Source organism: Strongylocentrotus purpuratus, unplaced genomic scaffold (genome assembly GCF_000002235.5).
Source record: "Strongylocentrotus purpuratus isolate Spur 01 unplaced genomic scaffold, Spur_5.0 spur5_scaffold_11, whole genome shotgun sequence".
In the NCBI taxonomy this organism is placed as follows: domain Eukaryota; kingdom Metazoa; phylum Echinodermata; class Echinoidea; order Camarodonta; family Strongylocentrotidae; genus Strongylocentrotus; species Strongylocentrotus purpuratus.
This window is the reverse complement of record NW_022145596.1, coordinates 11321894-11336211: the sequence shown is the minus strand read 5'-3', so window position 1 is coordinate 11336211 and position 14318 is coordinate 11321894. Positions and strand designations below refer to the sequence as shown.

The window sequence follows — 14318 nt, the reverse complement described above, 5'->3', positions numbered from 1 at the left end:
TTTTATTTATTTATTTATTTTTTGGGGGGGGGGGGGGGTTATGGTACATGTTTATATGTAGTTAGATATGGCAAATTTTAGCCAGAGTAGGTTACATGACCCCCATTTGCCTGGATATGCAGCTAAAATGCAAATTCTTACGTGTCAACAAATCATGATTACTCTTTGAAAAGCTACAGCAGAAATTCTCATCGATCAAGACAAGAAAACATTAAATGATTTCTACATGTATATTGTATTGAAATAATGGTAAAGCATATCTCATATTTTCTATCATGTTTGTAAATATCTATGACAGATGTATCAGTTAACCGTATTTTGTAAGATTAAATCCCAGTGTTTGGATAAAAGTTATTTCAATAAAATGGTAAATTCCTTAGTATATCATCCCATGGATAGGTTATTATATAAAGACCTACTACACACTTCATTAAAGAGTAGTGGAACCTCTAAATATGTAAGCCTGCACACTCCAGATCAGTTATACAGGAAGGAGAGATCTGGGCCCCATCTTATAAACAGTTGCGATTAATCGCAACATATTGGAGTGATCTTGGCCCGATGTTATTAGCAGTACATAAGAGATAAGAGACTGCAAGTGCAAACTTGCAATTAATTTGGATCAATTGCAACTCTTTGTAAGATGAGGCCCTAGGCAGCACTTCACAAAACTTTCCATAAGTACGAGTTCACAGTCATCCCATTGAACCAAGCGAGTTTAGATTAACACTCCTTTCCATGTAATTATGTCGGTTTTGTGAGATGATGCCTGGCAGGTTTCTGTGGTTAAGTTCACTATACACCTCTGATCCCTAGATGATGCCAAAGAAATAATAGTGATGATAACTTGTCATCATTCTGTGTTCTTTTTAAATGTTTCAGCTTTGTGTGGTGACGTTATCTTTATTCAACACTCTGCTAGATGTCAACTGTGAGGACATCATGGTGGAACTGATTCTCAAGTAAGTCATTTTGACGTGATGATGTCCTTTCAGATCTGTCCTACATGTACATGATTAGGTGAACTGACTCAACAAATGCCATAGAAATATTTAAGATTGTTACAAATCGTAAGAGGCAAAAAAACATGGCTGTGAACACAACAGTTGCCCCTGTGGTTACTCTCTGATTTTTCTGTTGTCTACAAAAGTGCACAGCTCTACCTCATTTTCATTTTGATGCAACTGCAGTCGCATGACCATACTGCCTTGAAACTGACTCCTTACAAATGTCTATCTTTGCAATTCCGGGTAATTCAATGTTTTTGTTTGATACGTTTCAGTCTGGTGTCAGTCTGGGCCCCGTTGCACAAAACTTACCATTGATGGTAACTTTGTCATCAATGGTAACTACCATGAAAACCTTGATTTTGATTGGCTGTTGAGCCCTGTTACCATGGTAGTTGCCATTGATGACAAAGTTACCATCAATGGTAAGTTTTATGCAACGGGGCCCTGGTTGGTGTAATTGGGATATCAAACATTTTACGGCCCGTGTTTGAATGGGCCTCTATATGTATGTGGACACTTTACCGTGACCATAATTGGTTATTCTTTTCCAGAGAAAATCAATTCTCTTTTGTCTCCCAAAACTTCTTTCTGTCAAGGTACCTGGTGCCGTGCAGCCATGTCATGGCCAGTCAGCGGAAGGCGATCAGGGATCTGGATTTCTATGGCAAATGGGCTGAGAAGTTCATCTCCCTTAGTCCCGTATGCTGCAAACCACTGAAGGAAACGAGCAAGGACAAGGAGGGTCACAGAGACGGCAAGATGGACCCATCATCTCAGCGCCGGAACATTTCCGATCTTGGGGATAACCACAGCAATGGAACACTGGATGCTGTGCGGCTGACGTCAAAGGAACACGTTGTGATCACTGGTTCAAATCAGAGCTTGAACAATGCAACCAGTATAGACAGCGACACCATGCAGCAGAACGGACATGGTAGACTGAGCCCTGATCCATCGGCCGCAAGCAATACCAGCAGGACCAGTGACAGTGACACATTATCCCAAGCCAGCAGACTTTCATCTGAAGAATCATCTGTGTGTGAGATAGAATCTAGCCATATAGAGTATTTACTAGATGCAAGACACGCCATTATAGAATGCAGTAAGTCCTGCAAACATTGGTCAGCGTCTTACGACGGTCTGAGCCCCGCACCGACGATCCTGAGCCCGGATGTGGAGAGTACAGGGCCAGGTGAACGATTTAGATTTAATAGTGTTCAGAGTACCGGTAACAGATCGCTACAATCCACGCCCCGTCACGAATCCACTGCTATGACTATGAATGAGAGAACGCTTGATTCGTCCAATGAACAACCTCTTAGCAGGTCACATGACAGCGATAAGTACAATGCGTTGGAAGGCACACTGTCTTCCACCATTCAAGAGGTGCTACAGATGTCCATAGGAGACGAAAGTGCGAAAAAGGAAGATGCCGATAACGATGTCTCGCTCGCAGAAATTTTCCAAGGTGAGAAGTTAAGTATAGTTGAGCTGGTCGACAGTTTGGACAAAATGAAAACCGTTGATGCGGAGGAATCTAATGAGAGCCAGGAGGAATCAAGCCAGGGAGACAGCGATGATAGAAGTAGTAGTAGTAATGCAAAACATTCCTTGTACCGAAAAATGGCCTTGGACCGCAGTGACGTGATGTCTGAAGAGAGCAGACTCTCCTCGACATCTCGTAGTCGACAGGACTCTGAGTTTGAGTTTGAAGAACCTGGTGTCTTCTGGCAGTTTGACTCTGATCTGGAAGCAACGCCAAACAGGCGAATGTCAAGTACGGGTGGTGGTGGATACTTTTTTGACGAGCCGTACGAGCAGCTGCATCCAGTGAATTATAATGGTGATTTGAACGGTGATGATGTGCTCCCCCATCATAATGGATTCCTGGACAACGGAGAGTTCCCCACATCCTTTCACACCAATGGCACATCCAGCTTAGCATCTCCACTTTCCTTTGATGATCTCGATGAAAACCACTTCACGTTATCGGATCCTGACACGCCCCAGAGTGGGGCTTCATCAGGGAAATCAAGTCCCCTCCATGATGGGGAATCCCCAAGGAGGGCGGGGCCTAGGACAAACTACAATCTACCCCGCCCTGCTGGACTACCTTTGGCATCAGTAGGTAGTCCAGGAGCATTTAGCCCAGTTGGGAAGATCACAGGAGGACCCACCATAGGTAAGAATCAAGGGCAACTCCACACAAGATATTTTTGACAGTTTCTTCCATATGTGACCAAGCATCGCAAACTACTAAAAAGTGGCATGGTATGAATTATCAGTTAGAGTGCAATAAAGTTGTATTTGGTCAAGATGGTCAAAGTTTAATTTTTAGCATTTCCTGAAAGAGTATACTTTCTTCTATGTAATTTCAAAATTTGGAAGCACCAAGCAATCTAAACAGTAGAATTTTTGGCAGTGTTTAGTAGACCTACAGTATGTTGATCCGAGCCTGAGATTGTTGTGGTAATTTTCATTTCTTTACTGTTGCATCAATACCTGTACAAAATAGAGAACAGGATGTGCTTAATTTGGTGATTCAAGTTTAAAAACAGTGTGTTGATCCTTTCACAGAATTTGCTATAAAGCCCCAGTTCCTCTTTTGTCACCTTGCACAAAACCTTGAGAGTCAGAGTGTGTAAATAGACAACATTCTTTCTCTATATTTAGTAACATTCTTTAAGGCAGGACATTTGTTATCTTCAATAGGGTTGGTAGTAGCCTACTGTGATGAGTCATATCATTTTGAAGCTGAGACAGTTAAAACAAAAACAAAATGTCTGGCACCTGTTGGGTGGTTTTGTGGTCCTGGATCACATACATGTCATGTATATTACTGATAAATGAATATTTTCCAGGCCTCTGACCATTCCAGCGATTAGTCAATATTTGTTTTGTGGTCATTTTATGGAAACAGGTGCCGAATCAGTGACAGATTGGGAAATCATGTGTAACTATAATGAATAGTCAATGACTGACACCTCATGACGAAAAGCTAGAGATTGCTATATATAAGCCTTATAAGTTTATATAATAACGATTTTCCATCTTTCTTTTTCTGTGTCACTCAGGTACTTTTATGGTGACCATCTTCGCCAAGCTGGATTCCATGATGGAGAACTCACTCTATGTTAATCTACTCCTGACTGGTATTATATCCCGGCTAGCCTGCTACCCCCAGCCACTCCTACGCTCCTTCTTACTCAATACCAACATGGTTTTCCAGCCCAGTGTGCGTTCTCTCACACAGGTGAGTCTGGAAGGAGTCTAGTAGAACTTGTGGCCAAAATATTGAAACCAACAACAGCCTTGCGATTGGGAAACATTTGTTGTTGTTTAACAGAATGAATTTGCTTTCACCATCAAACATTTGCTTATGTTTCCTATATATTCTCATGTTAGCTGGGTTTTTTATAATGTTTTTTTTATACAGAGAAGATGAGCTATTAATTTTGCATCTTCTTGAGGCTGACTTTACACCTCACTTAATTTCAGGATTTAAAAGAAGAAATAGTGTAATCAATAATAAATAAGAGACTTACTTCTACTAGTTAGTCAAATTTAGCATTATTGTGAGTGAACCTCTCTCACAAGCAAAATTGGAAGAGTGCCTGCATAATAAACTCTTTTGGATACCAGTCAATTAAATTTAAACTCATTCCAGTTCTCATCCTTTGTAATTGCTTTTCATTCCTCAGGTCCTGACATCGGTGAGGAGCCGACTCGACGCCTACGCCGCCAAGGTGGAGAAGTGGGACACCAACCTTCACCGAGCCAAGCAGTACCTGACGACGAGGGAGTCCCCTGAAGAGGAGGGTCCAAACAAGGACAGGACCTGGTCCATGGTAGAGGAGAGGGACAGGGTCACACTCAAACCAAGGAGTGGTACCCTCACCACCATCAAGCAAAGTATAGTCAATCCTCCCACTTTCTATTAGAAACAACAATGACTCAAATCATAGAAATATTATGAATTTATAGCTGCAAAACTCTATTTTCAAAAGAAAATAACCATAGGCTTCAAAGTTTGTTTTCTATTTGTTGGCCGGATTGTACCGAAGGCATAGCTTTTGCTCATTAAAGCAGGACTGTGCTACTTGTAGCTACTTGTGCCCTCTATATAGCAAACAATGTCTGAGCGGTACCCGTTGTTCCCCCATGATCCCCTTTTCTTATGTTAATTTAGAGCTGATTTGATGAGATAACCACCTGTCAGCGACCATGCTGGGAGGTCTAATTCCTCCTGGCCAAAGAAGTGCAGACAGGCTTTAAAGCTCAGTTGTATTTTTGGTAAAGCTCCAAATGTAAAGTTGATCCAGTTGCATGGATTTAAGCAATCTTGAGGGAAATTTCTTTGAAGTGCGCTAATTCCTTCTAGTTCTTACTTTATAAGTTGTTAGAAATTCGAGATGGGACATAAACAAATCTGACTCGTGTATCTTTAGTGGAACTATGAATGGGAATATTTTGTCTAAACTCCTATAGATTACCGAAGCTGTGACATCATAAAAACCTATTTTTTAGAATTTCTCAATTTTTTGTTCATTTTCCAAAAGAGCATCAAAAATAATGTCCACGAATTGAATATGTTAAGTATTGGCTGAGATAAGACCATCTGAATAAATATACTCTATATGAACTCAGAAGTGCTCTGGTTCCTATATGTTATAAACCAGAGCACTATAACACTGAGTTCCCATAGGACATCTATTTATTCAGATGGTCATATCTCAGCCAATACTTAATATATTCAATTGGTTTTCGACATTCAGACATTATTTTTTATGCTCTTTCGGAAAATATTCACTTCCTGAACTAATGATTTTCCATAACGCATACTCTTTCATAATTCCTACACATTCCAGTTACTCGTCGAGGGTCGCTGAGCGACATGTTCCTGAGGCGTCGTAGCCGCTCCATCAAGACTTCAGAGAAGCAGAAGCTCTCTGCCATCCGTGAATCAGGGGTCGGGAGCAGCGTCACCGGGGCGATGTCGCTGGAATCGTCGGCCCACTACGAGTCGCTGAAGTCACGCAATGCCGTCTACAGTGCTGTGGTGTTGGATGAGTTTGTGAAGGAACTCGCCGCGTTAGCTCAGGAACATGCTGTGTTATCCGTTGAAGATTTGTAGAGATATTTTGTGGGAGGATGGGGGTGAAATCTTATCCACTAGTAGCTTTTTTATGGCCAGTGTACACCTTACTAATGCATTACTACAATTGATTTTGAACAATATTCAAAAATTAGATTAGATTTTGAATTTCAAAATTGCAAAATCCTGATTAACATCCTAAAATCTCACTTATGAACATCAATACGGAAATTGGAGGATGTTTGAAAACTTCCGGTCAGAGAAAGGCCCACCTGGCTTGAAATGTTGATGATGCCACACTACTGTAGTCGCATGACTTGAGATCAATTTGACCTTTCCTTGTAAGCCATAGTCACAACTGGCTGTGCAACTCTCTGCGTCTGTTCAATAATGGGTTTTGTAGAAGATCCCTGTGTCTGACGCACAGGTCTGCACATTTTTTCCTGGCATGCTGGATTGTAAGGTTTGCGATAGCATCTATGCATAGGCTTTGCACTGTGTTATATTGTTTTGCTTGGAAGGTGCTTTTTATATATTTAGATATCAAAAACGTTGTCCTCCATTTATTAATAACGCAAATTGATTTGGCAAGCACTGATTTGTTATGCATTTATATTTGAACTACCAATATGTTGGATACCCTCTATACTTCTCTCTCTGTCTCTGTTCTAATTTTTCTGTGGCTCTCTGTTTTCTGATTGTACCTCTGTTTATTTCTTTGTCTCTTCATCTTTGTCGCTCTCTCTTCACTGTCTCTGTATCTCCCTCCCCTGTAAACTGTTTCTCACTTTTCTTTCCTTTTCTCTCCTTTTCTCTCCTTTTCTCTCTAGCAAAGGTCCAAGTCTAATTCTCCTTCTTTCTTTATCTGTCTCTCTCTGTCTCTACCTCTCTTCCTCTGTCCACATGTATGTCATGTCAATCTTGGAACAACTAAAGACATATTCGTCTTGCTCTTGGCTATCATTTGAAACACCAGTGTATAGAAACATGGAGTGGATGTATTAATGACAGATCTTGTACATGGAGAAAAGATTTCATCTTTATTCTCTATACTACCAACTGTAAAAGCTGGTGAAAAAGAAGTATTCAATTCTCAGGAATGTTAATGATTGGAAGGTGTATATTTGTACCCAAAAAAAGAAGAACAAAACGAGTGATGTTTTTCAATTATGGTTGAATGTTAATCATATGTGAGCTTAATTAACTTGTTCTTCGATAAATATATTGCTTGCATACTTTTAAAAAAAATGATACATTAGTTTTGTTGATCTCTGTGGGATTGTTAACTTTGCTGTATATGGGTTTTAAGTATTCACTCATTAACTTTTTTGTGAAGATTTTACAAATCACCTATTGACAATAACTACTTAAAGAAAAAAGATAGTAGTTTGGAGGCCATTCTTTTAGTTGCAGTGTGGTTTACATTTACCGTATAACATTCAGTTTTAAAGTGGAACAATTAATGTTGATTTATACTCCATCCTGCGATAGGTAACATGCTGTAAAAATGTCCTGGTCACAACTTTCTTAAATATTCCTATTGTACTTAACAACCAAGTGTGCCATTTTCTGATGTAAATCAAATAATTAATTCAATAGAAATAGAAGTTCATGTATCATATGAAATGTACTTTCTTCATATACATGTACATGCCAAGTGTATTTATATGACACATTCACATTTTGAACACCCATATGTAAACAAAGTCAAGATATATTTAGACCATGACAAAAATGACTGACCTTTGAATGTTTCCATTGGTAGAATACAATGCAGTTAAGAGGAGGATCTTACAGCTATACAAGTGCTACACATACGCTATACATATGTTATGCATGCATTTATTCACATTTTTTTGCAGTTTGGAATGAATTGAAACACCATCAATTCAGCTTCATGTAATTATGTAAGTTAATGAAATTCAATAATATAACTGCAATATGTAATTTAATTGCAATCTTACTGAGAACTTCCTTGAAAACTATTTCAAAATTGACTATCTATCATGCACGAGAGCACTTAACAAAAAAGCACTTCTGCTACATGACAAATTTAATAATATTGCTCATATTGTGGATTAAATTTCAATAGTTTGAAATAATTGTTTTATATATTACTGAAATTTGAAACCGGTAGTAAAAGAGCATAACAAATGTTGAAAAGTAAAGTAAGTGCAAATACACATATCTACCAATTGGGATTTTAAAGATTTGAATATATACATGAAACAGTCACCACTTACAATACACCAAATTTTAAATGGATTCAATATATTCTTGGCCTTATAAAGATACTTCCATCACAAAATTACATGTAATTAACGGGAGGAACGGACAGCTTTAATGGTACACGTACATGTAACATACACAGATAACCAGTAGGTTGTCCAGCACTACAATCAACTGACGATATGATAATAGCATAATATTTAGATAAAGTTATCATTATTATATGACATTTTTATTCCTACTCGTGATATTATGAATATGAAACTCATGTGCATGATTTGGTTGAAACCATATTTGATTATATACATTGTTCATAATTGAAAAATTAATTATTAATAGGGTACAATATCTCATCATATTAAACAACAAATGAAAAGTGCCGGAAATGAAATGATAATTTGTGATCCAGTGCGTTGGCAAGTAAAATTGTATACAGAAGCTAAATCTTTATTATGTGCCAGAAATTATCTCATTTTATTGTAATTTATGTGTTACAGGCATCTGATAATTCTCTATATCTGGGGGGTGTTTCACAAAACTTGTCATCAGTGATAAATGACAGATATTGTTACAAGCTTTGCTTCTGATTGGTTATCAGCAGATTTGTCACTGACTTTTTTCATTTGTCAATGAAAGAAGGCTTTGTGAAATGCCCCCCTGGTCCATGCTGATTTCTCAGTAAGTCTTCTATTATGGACCCTAAAAAAGTTGAATACCGGTAGAACACTTGTATTTTTGTCCAACTATTCATTCTCTCCAAAGGCCCATGAACTCATACACTCTCTGCAAATTCTTCATTTGTACAATCGTGCATTAAAATATATATCATTGCTGCATTGTGTAATAGAGAGGGAAAAGGGCTTCTAATTTACAGTACATGTACTTTTTCAAGCTGGATGTGGATGTCCCCCTTTCTCTTTATTTACAGCAATAAGTGCCTTAAAAATTGCAAAGTCAAATCTGAAAATCTTATTATTGTTAAAACCTGGAAGTGTCTTCTCCTCTCCACTTATTCAAATCTTTTCTACTAGCTACAGTCACCAAAAACATAATTCTCAGGTTACAAGAAGGGTTTATATACTTATTAACTGCTCACTGTTGCTGTACATCTATTTTGCACTCCAAAATAATCTGTTATCATGAGCCTTTTTTATATACATTTATAATAATAAAGTTTTTTTTTAGCATGAAGCAAGAAGTCCCTTTCCTTTCAGCTTAGATTTGTGAGTATCTTGCCATTAATGGACTATAATACAAGAAATCTTACAATTTTTAAAGGCTTCCCAAAATTATACATGGGTACTTTGAGGTTTATTAGTCAAAAGGTCAATTATCTTGTTTTTCCATTTCTCAATTTGGTGTCATGTTTCTACAAAAAGATGTTTCAGTCTCCTACCTTTATCCTTAAACTTGCCAAAATTACAAGTGCTTTGTTGAAAAGATAACAGTTTTTAATCTTTGAAATATGACATGACTTGACAGTGATATTATAACAATACATTTAGGCCACTGTTTCTTACTGAATTATTGCACAAGTGATTCCCATTTATTTGCATAATGTGACTTTATGCATGAATGTATAAATGAAACAATGAGAAAAAATATTAAATTAATAATTATTACAGAATGTGAACAATTCTCTTCAATATTGGAATTTGATTTATGATGATTATTGTTTAAGATTCTGAGATGCATGGAGGAATTTAATAATGTATTTTGATAATTTTTTTAGAAAAAATATGATGTTGGGTCTGTAAATATTTTTGCAATAAATACTGTACAGTTCTATTTTTAATGTGCTATAAATTTATATAGGCATAGAATTATCAGGAATATGACGTGATCAAAATGTTTGGTTGTATGTTTTTTTCCTACAAATTTCTAGGAGGCAAAGGAAGAAGTATTTTATTGGAACTTCAACTTGTAAATGAAATGGGGCATGGGATACTTATTTTAAAGTATTTTGTCTTGAAAGTGCTGTTTGAAGCGATGTCTGATAAAAGAGAGAACTGAATTTAATGCAATCTTTGATACTGAGAAATATGCAAATGTATTATAATCTTGAGGTTTACATCTAGTTGCCAATGCACACAAGGATTCTAGTTTTTCTGCAATTTCTCAACTTTACTCCTATTCATTCAAACAAATTACCACCGGATTTAGAAATCCCTTTCCCATGTAAAACTCTTGATGTCCATGTAGACACAGAAAATTGTTTTAAAATCTATTAATTTTTAGTATTCTATAAATTCTTTTCAGGATTTCCCTGATATACTTACATGAGCATCTACATTGAAATATGATTTTTATTTTAATTGCTGTTAGAGGGTGCATATTTTACAATTAAGATTTGTCCAAACTTCCAGTCAAAGAGTTGAATATAACAATGACTGATCTATCATGTGAGGTCATTCCTAAATGACTTTAAAATAGTTTGGATTTTATGGTAGTTATAAAATGTCAAAAAATGTGCTTTACATAAAAGTAATGGATTATCTTCTTATTGAAGACCCGTTTCCAACCTATAGCCCTCTGAGGAGCACCACAACTATAAAGCACTTGCTTTAAAAACCCAGGCTTTGCAATTGTAACAGCGCCCTCTTGCAGTAGACACAGTACATTTTAAGTTGTTTTAATTTTGTGTTCTGCCCAGATCTCTTTGATTGTTGAATTGCACTAATAGTAGGCTTATGACTATTGATGAAATAATTGGGGAAGATGCTATTTTATGTGTTATCTTTTGATATGAATATTTCATAAAACATGACAAGGATAACTCTGGTATATGACATTTTAAATCTCTGTTGAAAGGATTGTTTTGGAAGTATAATTGTATAGCTGAATTGTATTCAAATATTTCTAATCTTATAATTTGTAATAGAGTATTAGTATTTATGTATCTATCAAGTTCATAATGTTTCTTTTGAGATTAAATAATTTATCAATACTGCTGCATTTCTATTACCAAGTTGTACAGGTGACATTTTAGTATAATTTCCCTTTCTCTTTCTAGACATAGTTTTCTAGATGTATATTTAAATTGTTAGTCTTGTAGTTATATTACTTTTAGGAAATCGTCTGTACCACTTATGATTATTAGCCTCTTTTTATTTATCATTTTAGTTTATATTAGTATGAGTAGTAGATGTATTGTATCCAAGTTTAAAGAAAAATCAGAGAAGCCGACTGTCCAAAGGTTGAACGAATTAGTAAGAAAATAAAAGAGTCGTGAATTTTTGAAGGTTTAATCTCTGTACCTATGGGCACTTCAAATTGACTGAATCAGTAATGTCACTGTGACGTAATTTCTAGACAACTTTCTCATTTGTTCTACACACAATGTTACTAAAATGTCAATTTTTTTCCCCCTCCAAAATGTATGACTCAGGAGGGTCTTTCTTATTTTAGAAGGCCTACATGTATAACAATACGGTATGGTACATAATATATTTCTAGTAGTGCTACAATGGAAAATGGTGCTTGGGAAAAAAACAGAAATTAATGGTATTTTTTTGTACATGACATATGGGAGAGTTGTCCTTGACTACGTCACAATCCACTGACCAAATTGCCACTATGAGATTCACACAGATCTAGTGATCTCATATTTCTGACATTCATAACTCTCTTAGTATTGGTCTGATTTATATCAAACTGTCTCCATACAAAGGGTTGGATTGCCCTTTAAAGATGCTAAAATAAATGTCCTCAGTATTGCCCCTACTTCAATTTTCAAAAACTTTCTCAAGTATCTTCCTTTATTCAAGAAAGAAAACTTCTCTCTCATATGCTTTTGCATCAAGTTATAAAATATGACCATTTGTCTGGACGTCAGCTGAAGAGTTGCTATATTTTATTTTGAAGTACCGTAGAAAGGTGATTTTTCTTATACGGCAATGGACAATGAACCAGGAATTGTTTCAACTTGATTTTTAGCATGGTTCCTCTTTATGGTAATGGTTTACTTAAAAACATCAGAAATATCATCTGTTTGTTGCCAGAAGAACATTAACTCAGTGTAAAAGTATACACATTAATGAACTTTTGGCTCCAAACAGGCCACAATCACTTGTCTTGAAAATTGTACTCTTAATTTTCCTGTGAAATAGAATATAAATATCATTCTTTGAGAAAGACTTTGGGAAAACATTCTCTACAAAAATTGCACCATATTGAACATTTACCCACAGCAAGTAATAATGGAATGCTGTACACTAAATAATTAATAATGCAGGTTCATATTCAGAAATGAGATGTCAAGTGAAGGCATTGTCAACTTGAAACTAAATCTTCATTTGGTATTTTTTAATCTGTCCATCATTACCCATCCTCTCTGTCTACTCTGAAATAGTATTTTCACACTAACATTGCACTGATACATAACATTCTTTTCTAATAGCATGCTTTTGAAGAGTGGTGTTTTTATGAACCCTTAAAAAAAGTGTTTTAGAAATATTTCTTTTATGATTTCACTAACCAAGTGAGATATTAGAATTGCAGAGAGTAATGTTGTATTTCATTCTCATATTATTTTAGAATTTTTAACACAGTAGCTTCTACTTGTATATGATGTGCACATTGTTGAGATATTGCATTTGAAGGATCAGGACTCGTGTTGTAAAGCAGATTTTTTTAATGGAGATTTGAACATTTTTATCTAGATTATGGTTGGAACCAAAATAAATTACAATTAATTAATGATTATTTTGTTTGTTCTCCATTTGTTATTTTTGTTATGGTGTTGAAAAAAATGTCTCAAAGGCAATTAACTATATATTGGATAAGGCAGACCAAATCTAAGTATATATATATATAGATATATATATATTATAATTAGATGCTGGAAATTAAAGGTAATACAAAGTTTTGGTATGGGGTCATGAATTTGGTTCAAATGAACATATTGGAAGCATCTGCGGTCCTACAATCTTCAGTGATACTTGTCGCGGTTGAAATCGATTCTAAAGTTATGAAATTGTAAATAATACATTATTTATGTTGTATAGCTCCCTCTCAAGGTCAAGATATTAATTAAGCCATAAAACAACGTTTCTGGACTAAAATCGACCGATTAGCTATTCCTGTTTGGAAATTATATATCACATTTACATATTCTGAGATTTTCATGGTCACAGCTACCTTTGTACGGCTGTTGGCGCTATTTTAAATTTATCAGAATTTAACGGGAGCACCGGTAAATTGTTATATTCAATTTTTCTCGAAAGCAGAAGTGTTTTAGGAGCTAAATTTTCTAGTGCTTATAATACATCCACAGGGGCATCCAAATATATCAAAATTGTAAAGAATCACTATCCACCCAATTTTCAAAATTTCCCAAAACTTTGTATTACCTTTAAGCACATTTAAGAGAAGTAACATCGGGGGAGAGAGACAGAGAGAGAAATAGAGAGAGAGGGGAAGAGAGAGAAAAGGGGCGGAGGGGGAGAGAAAGGGGGTGGGGTAGCATAAGCCAGAGAAAGTAGGGAGTGAGAAAGAGAAAGAGGGGAGGTATATTGAGGGGGAGGTAAGGAACAAATGGGGAAAATCATTTAGAAATAGTGTCATAACTGCCGTATGTTAACAAAATATTGGATAAAAATGACAGGACAGACAAAATTATTGAGCAACAAAGAGTGAGAAAAAGCGAGAAAGAATTGGTTAGATGAACATTGCATTAATGTTTTAGGGTAGATTTTTGTGGTCTATAGACAATCATGCTTGCTTTGTGTATATAGTGGCAAAAATACTAATCACCCATTAGGCATTATTGGTTGAGACCATTATAAATTTACTTGTTGAAATGAGTTTGGAAGCCTGCCATGATTTGGTTATCGCCATATTTTTTTCGTTGTATACTTGCTATTGTTTCTTATTCTAATGTCATATGTGGTTAATTCAGAGATGTATTAAATCGTTTTCGCTATATAAGCACCAATCTCTAGTCCAAGAGCAGATTGCAGAGTGTTGGGGGGGGGGGGGGGGGG

At 36.1% G+C, this 14318-nt stretch overlaps 1 protein-coding gene across 2 annotated transcripts in view; it reads left to right on the top strand.

Moving 5' to 3' along the window:
- The window catches only part of LOC577683 (FTS and Hook-interacting protein), a 40754-nt gene extending 27718 nt beyond the window's left edge, over positions 1-13036 (top strand). For both annotated transcript variants that reach the window (XM_030980637.1, XM_030980636.1), the window contains 5 exons: positions 883-962; positions 1607-3192; positions 4085-4263; positions 4712-4922; positions 5879-13036. In XM_030980637.1, the coding sequence (XP_030836497.1) occupies positions 883-962; positions 1607-3192; positions 4085-4263; positions 4712-4922; positions 5879-6144 (2322 nt within the window). In that variant the 3' untranslated portion in view covers positions 6145-13036. The remainder of the gene's footprint in view (positions 1-882; positions 963-1606; positions 3193-4084; positions 4264-4711; positions 4923-5878) is intronic.
- Positions 13037-14318: the final 1282 nt, after the last annotated feature.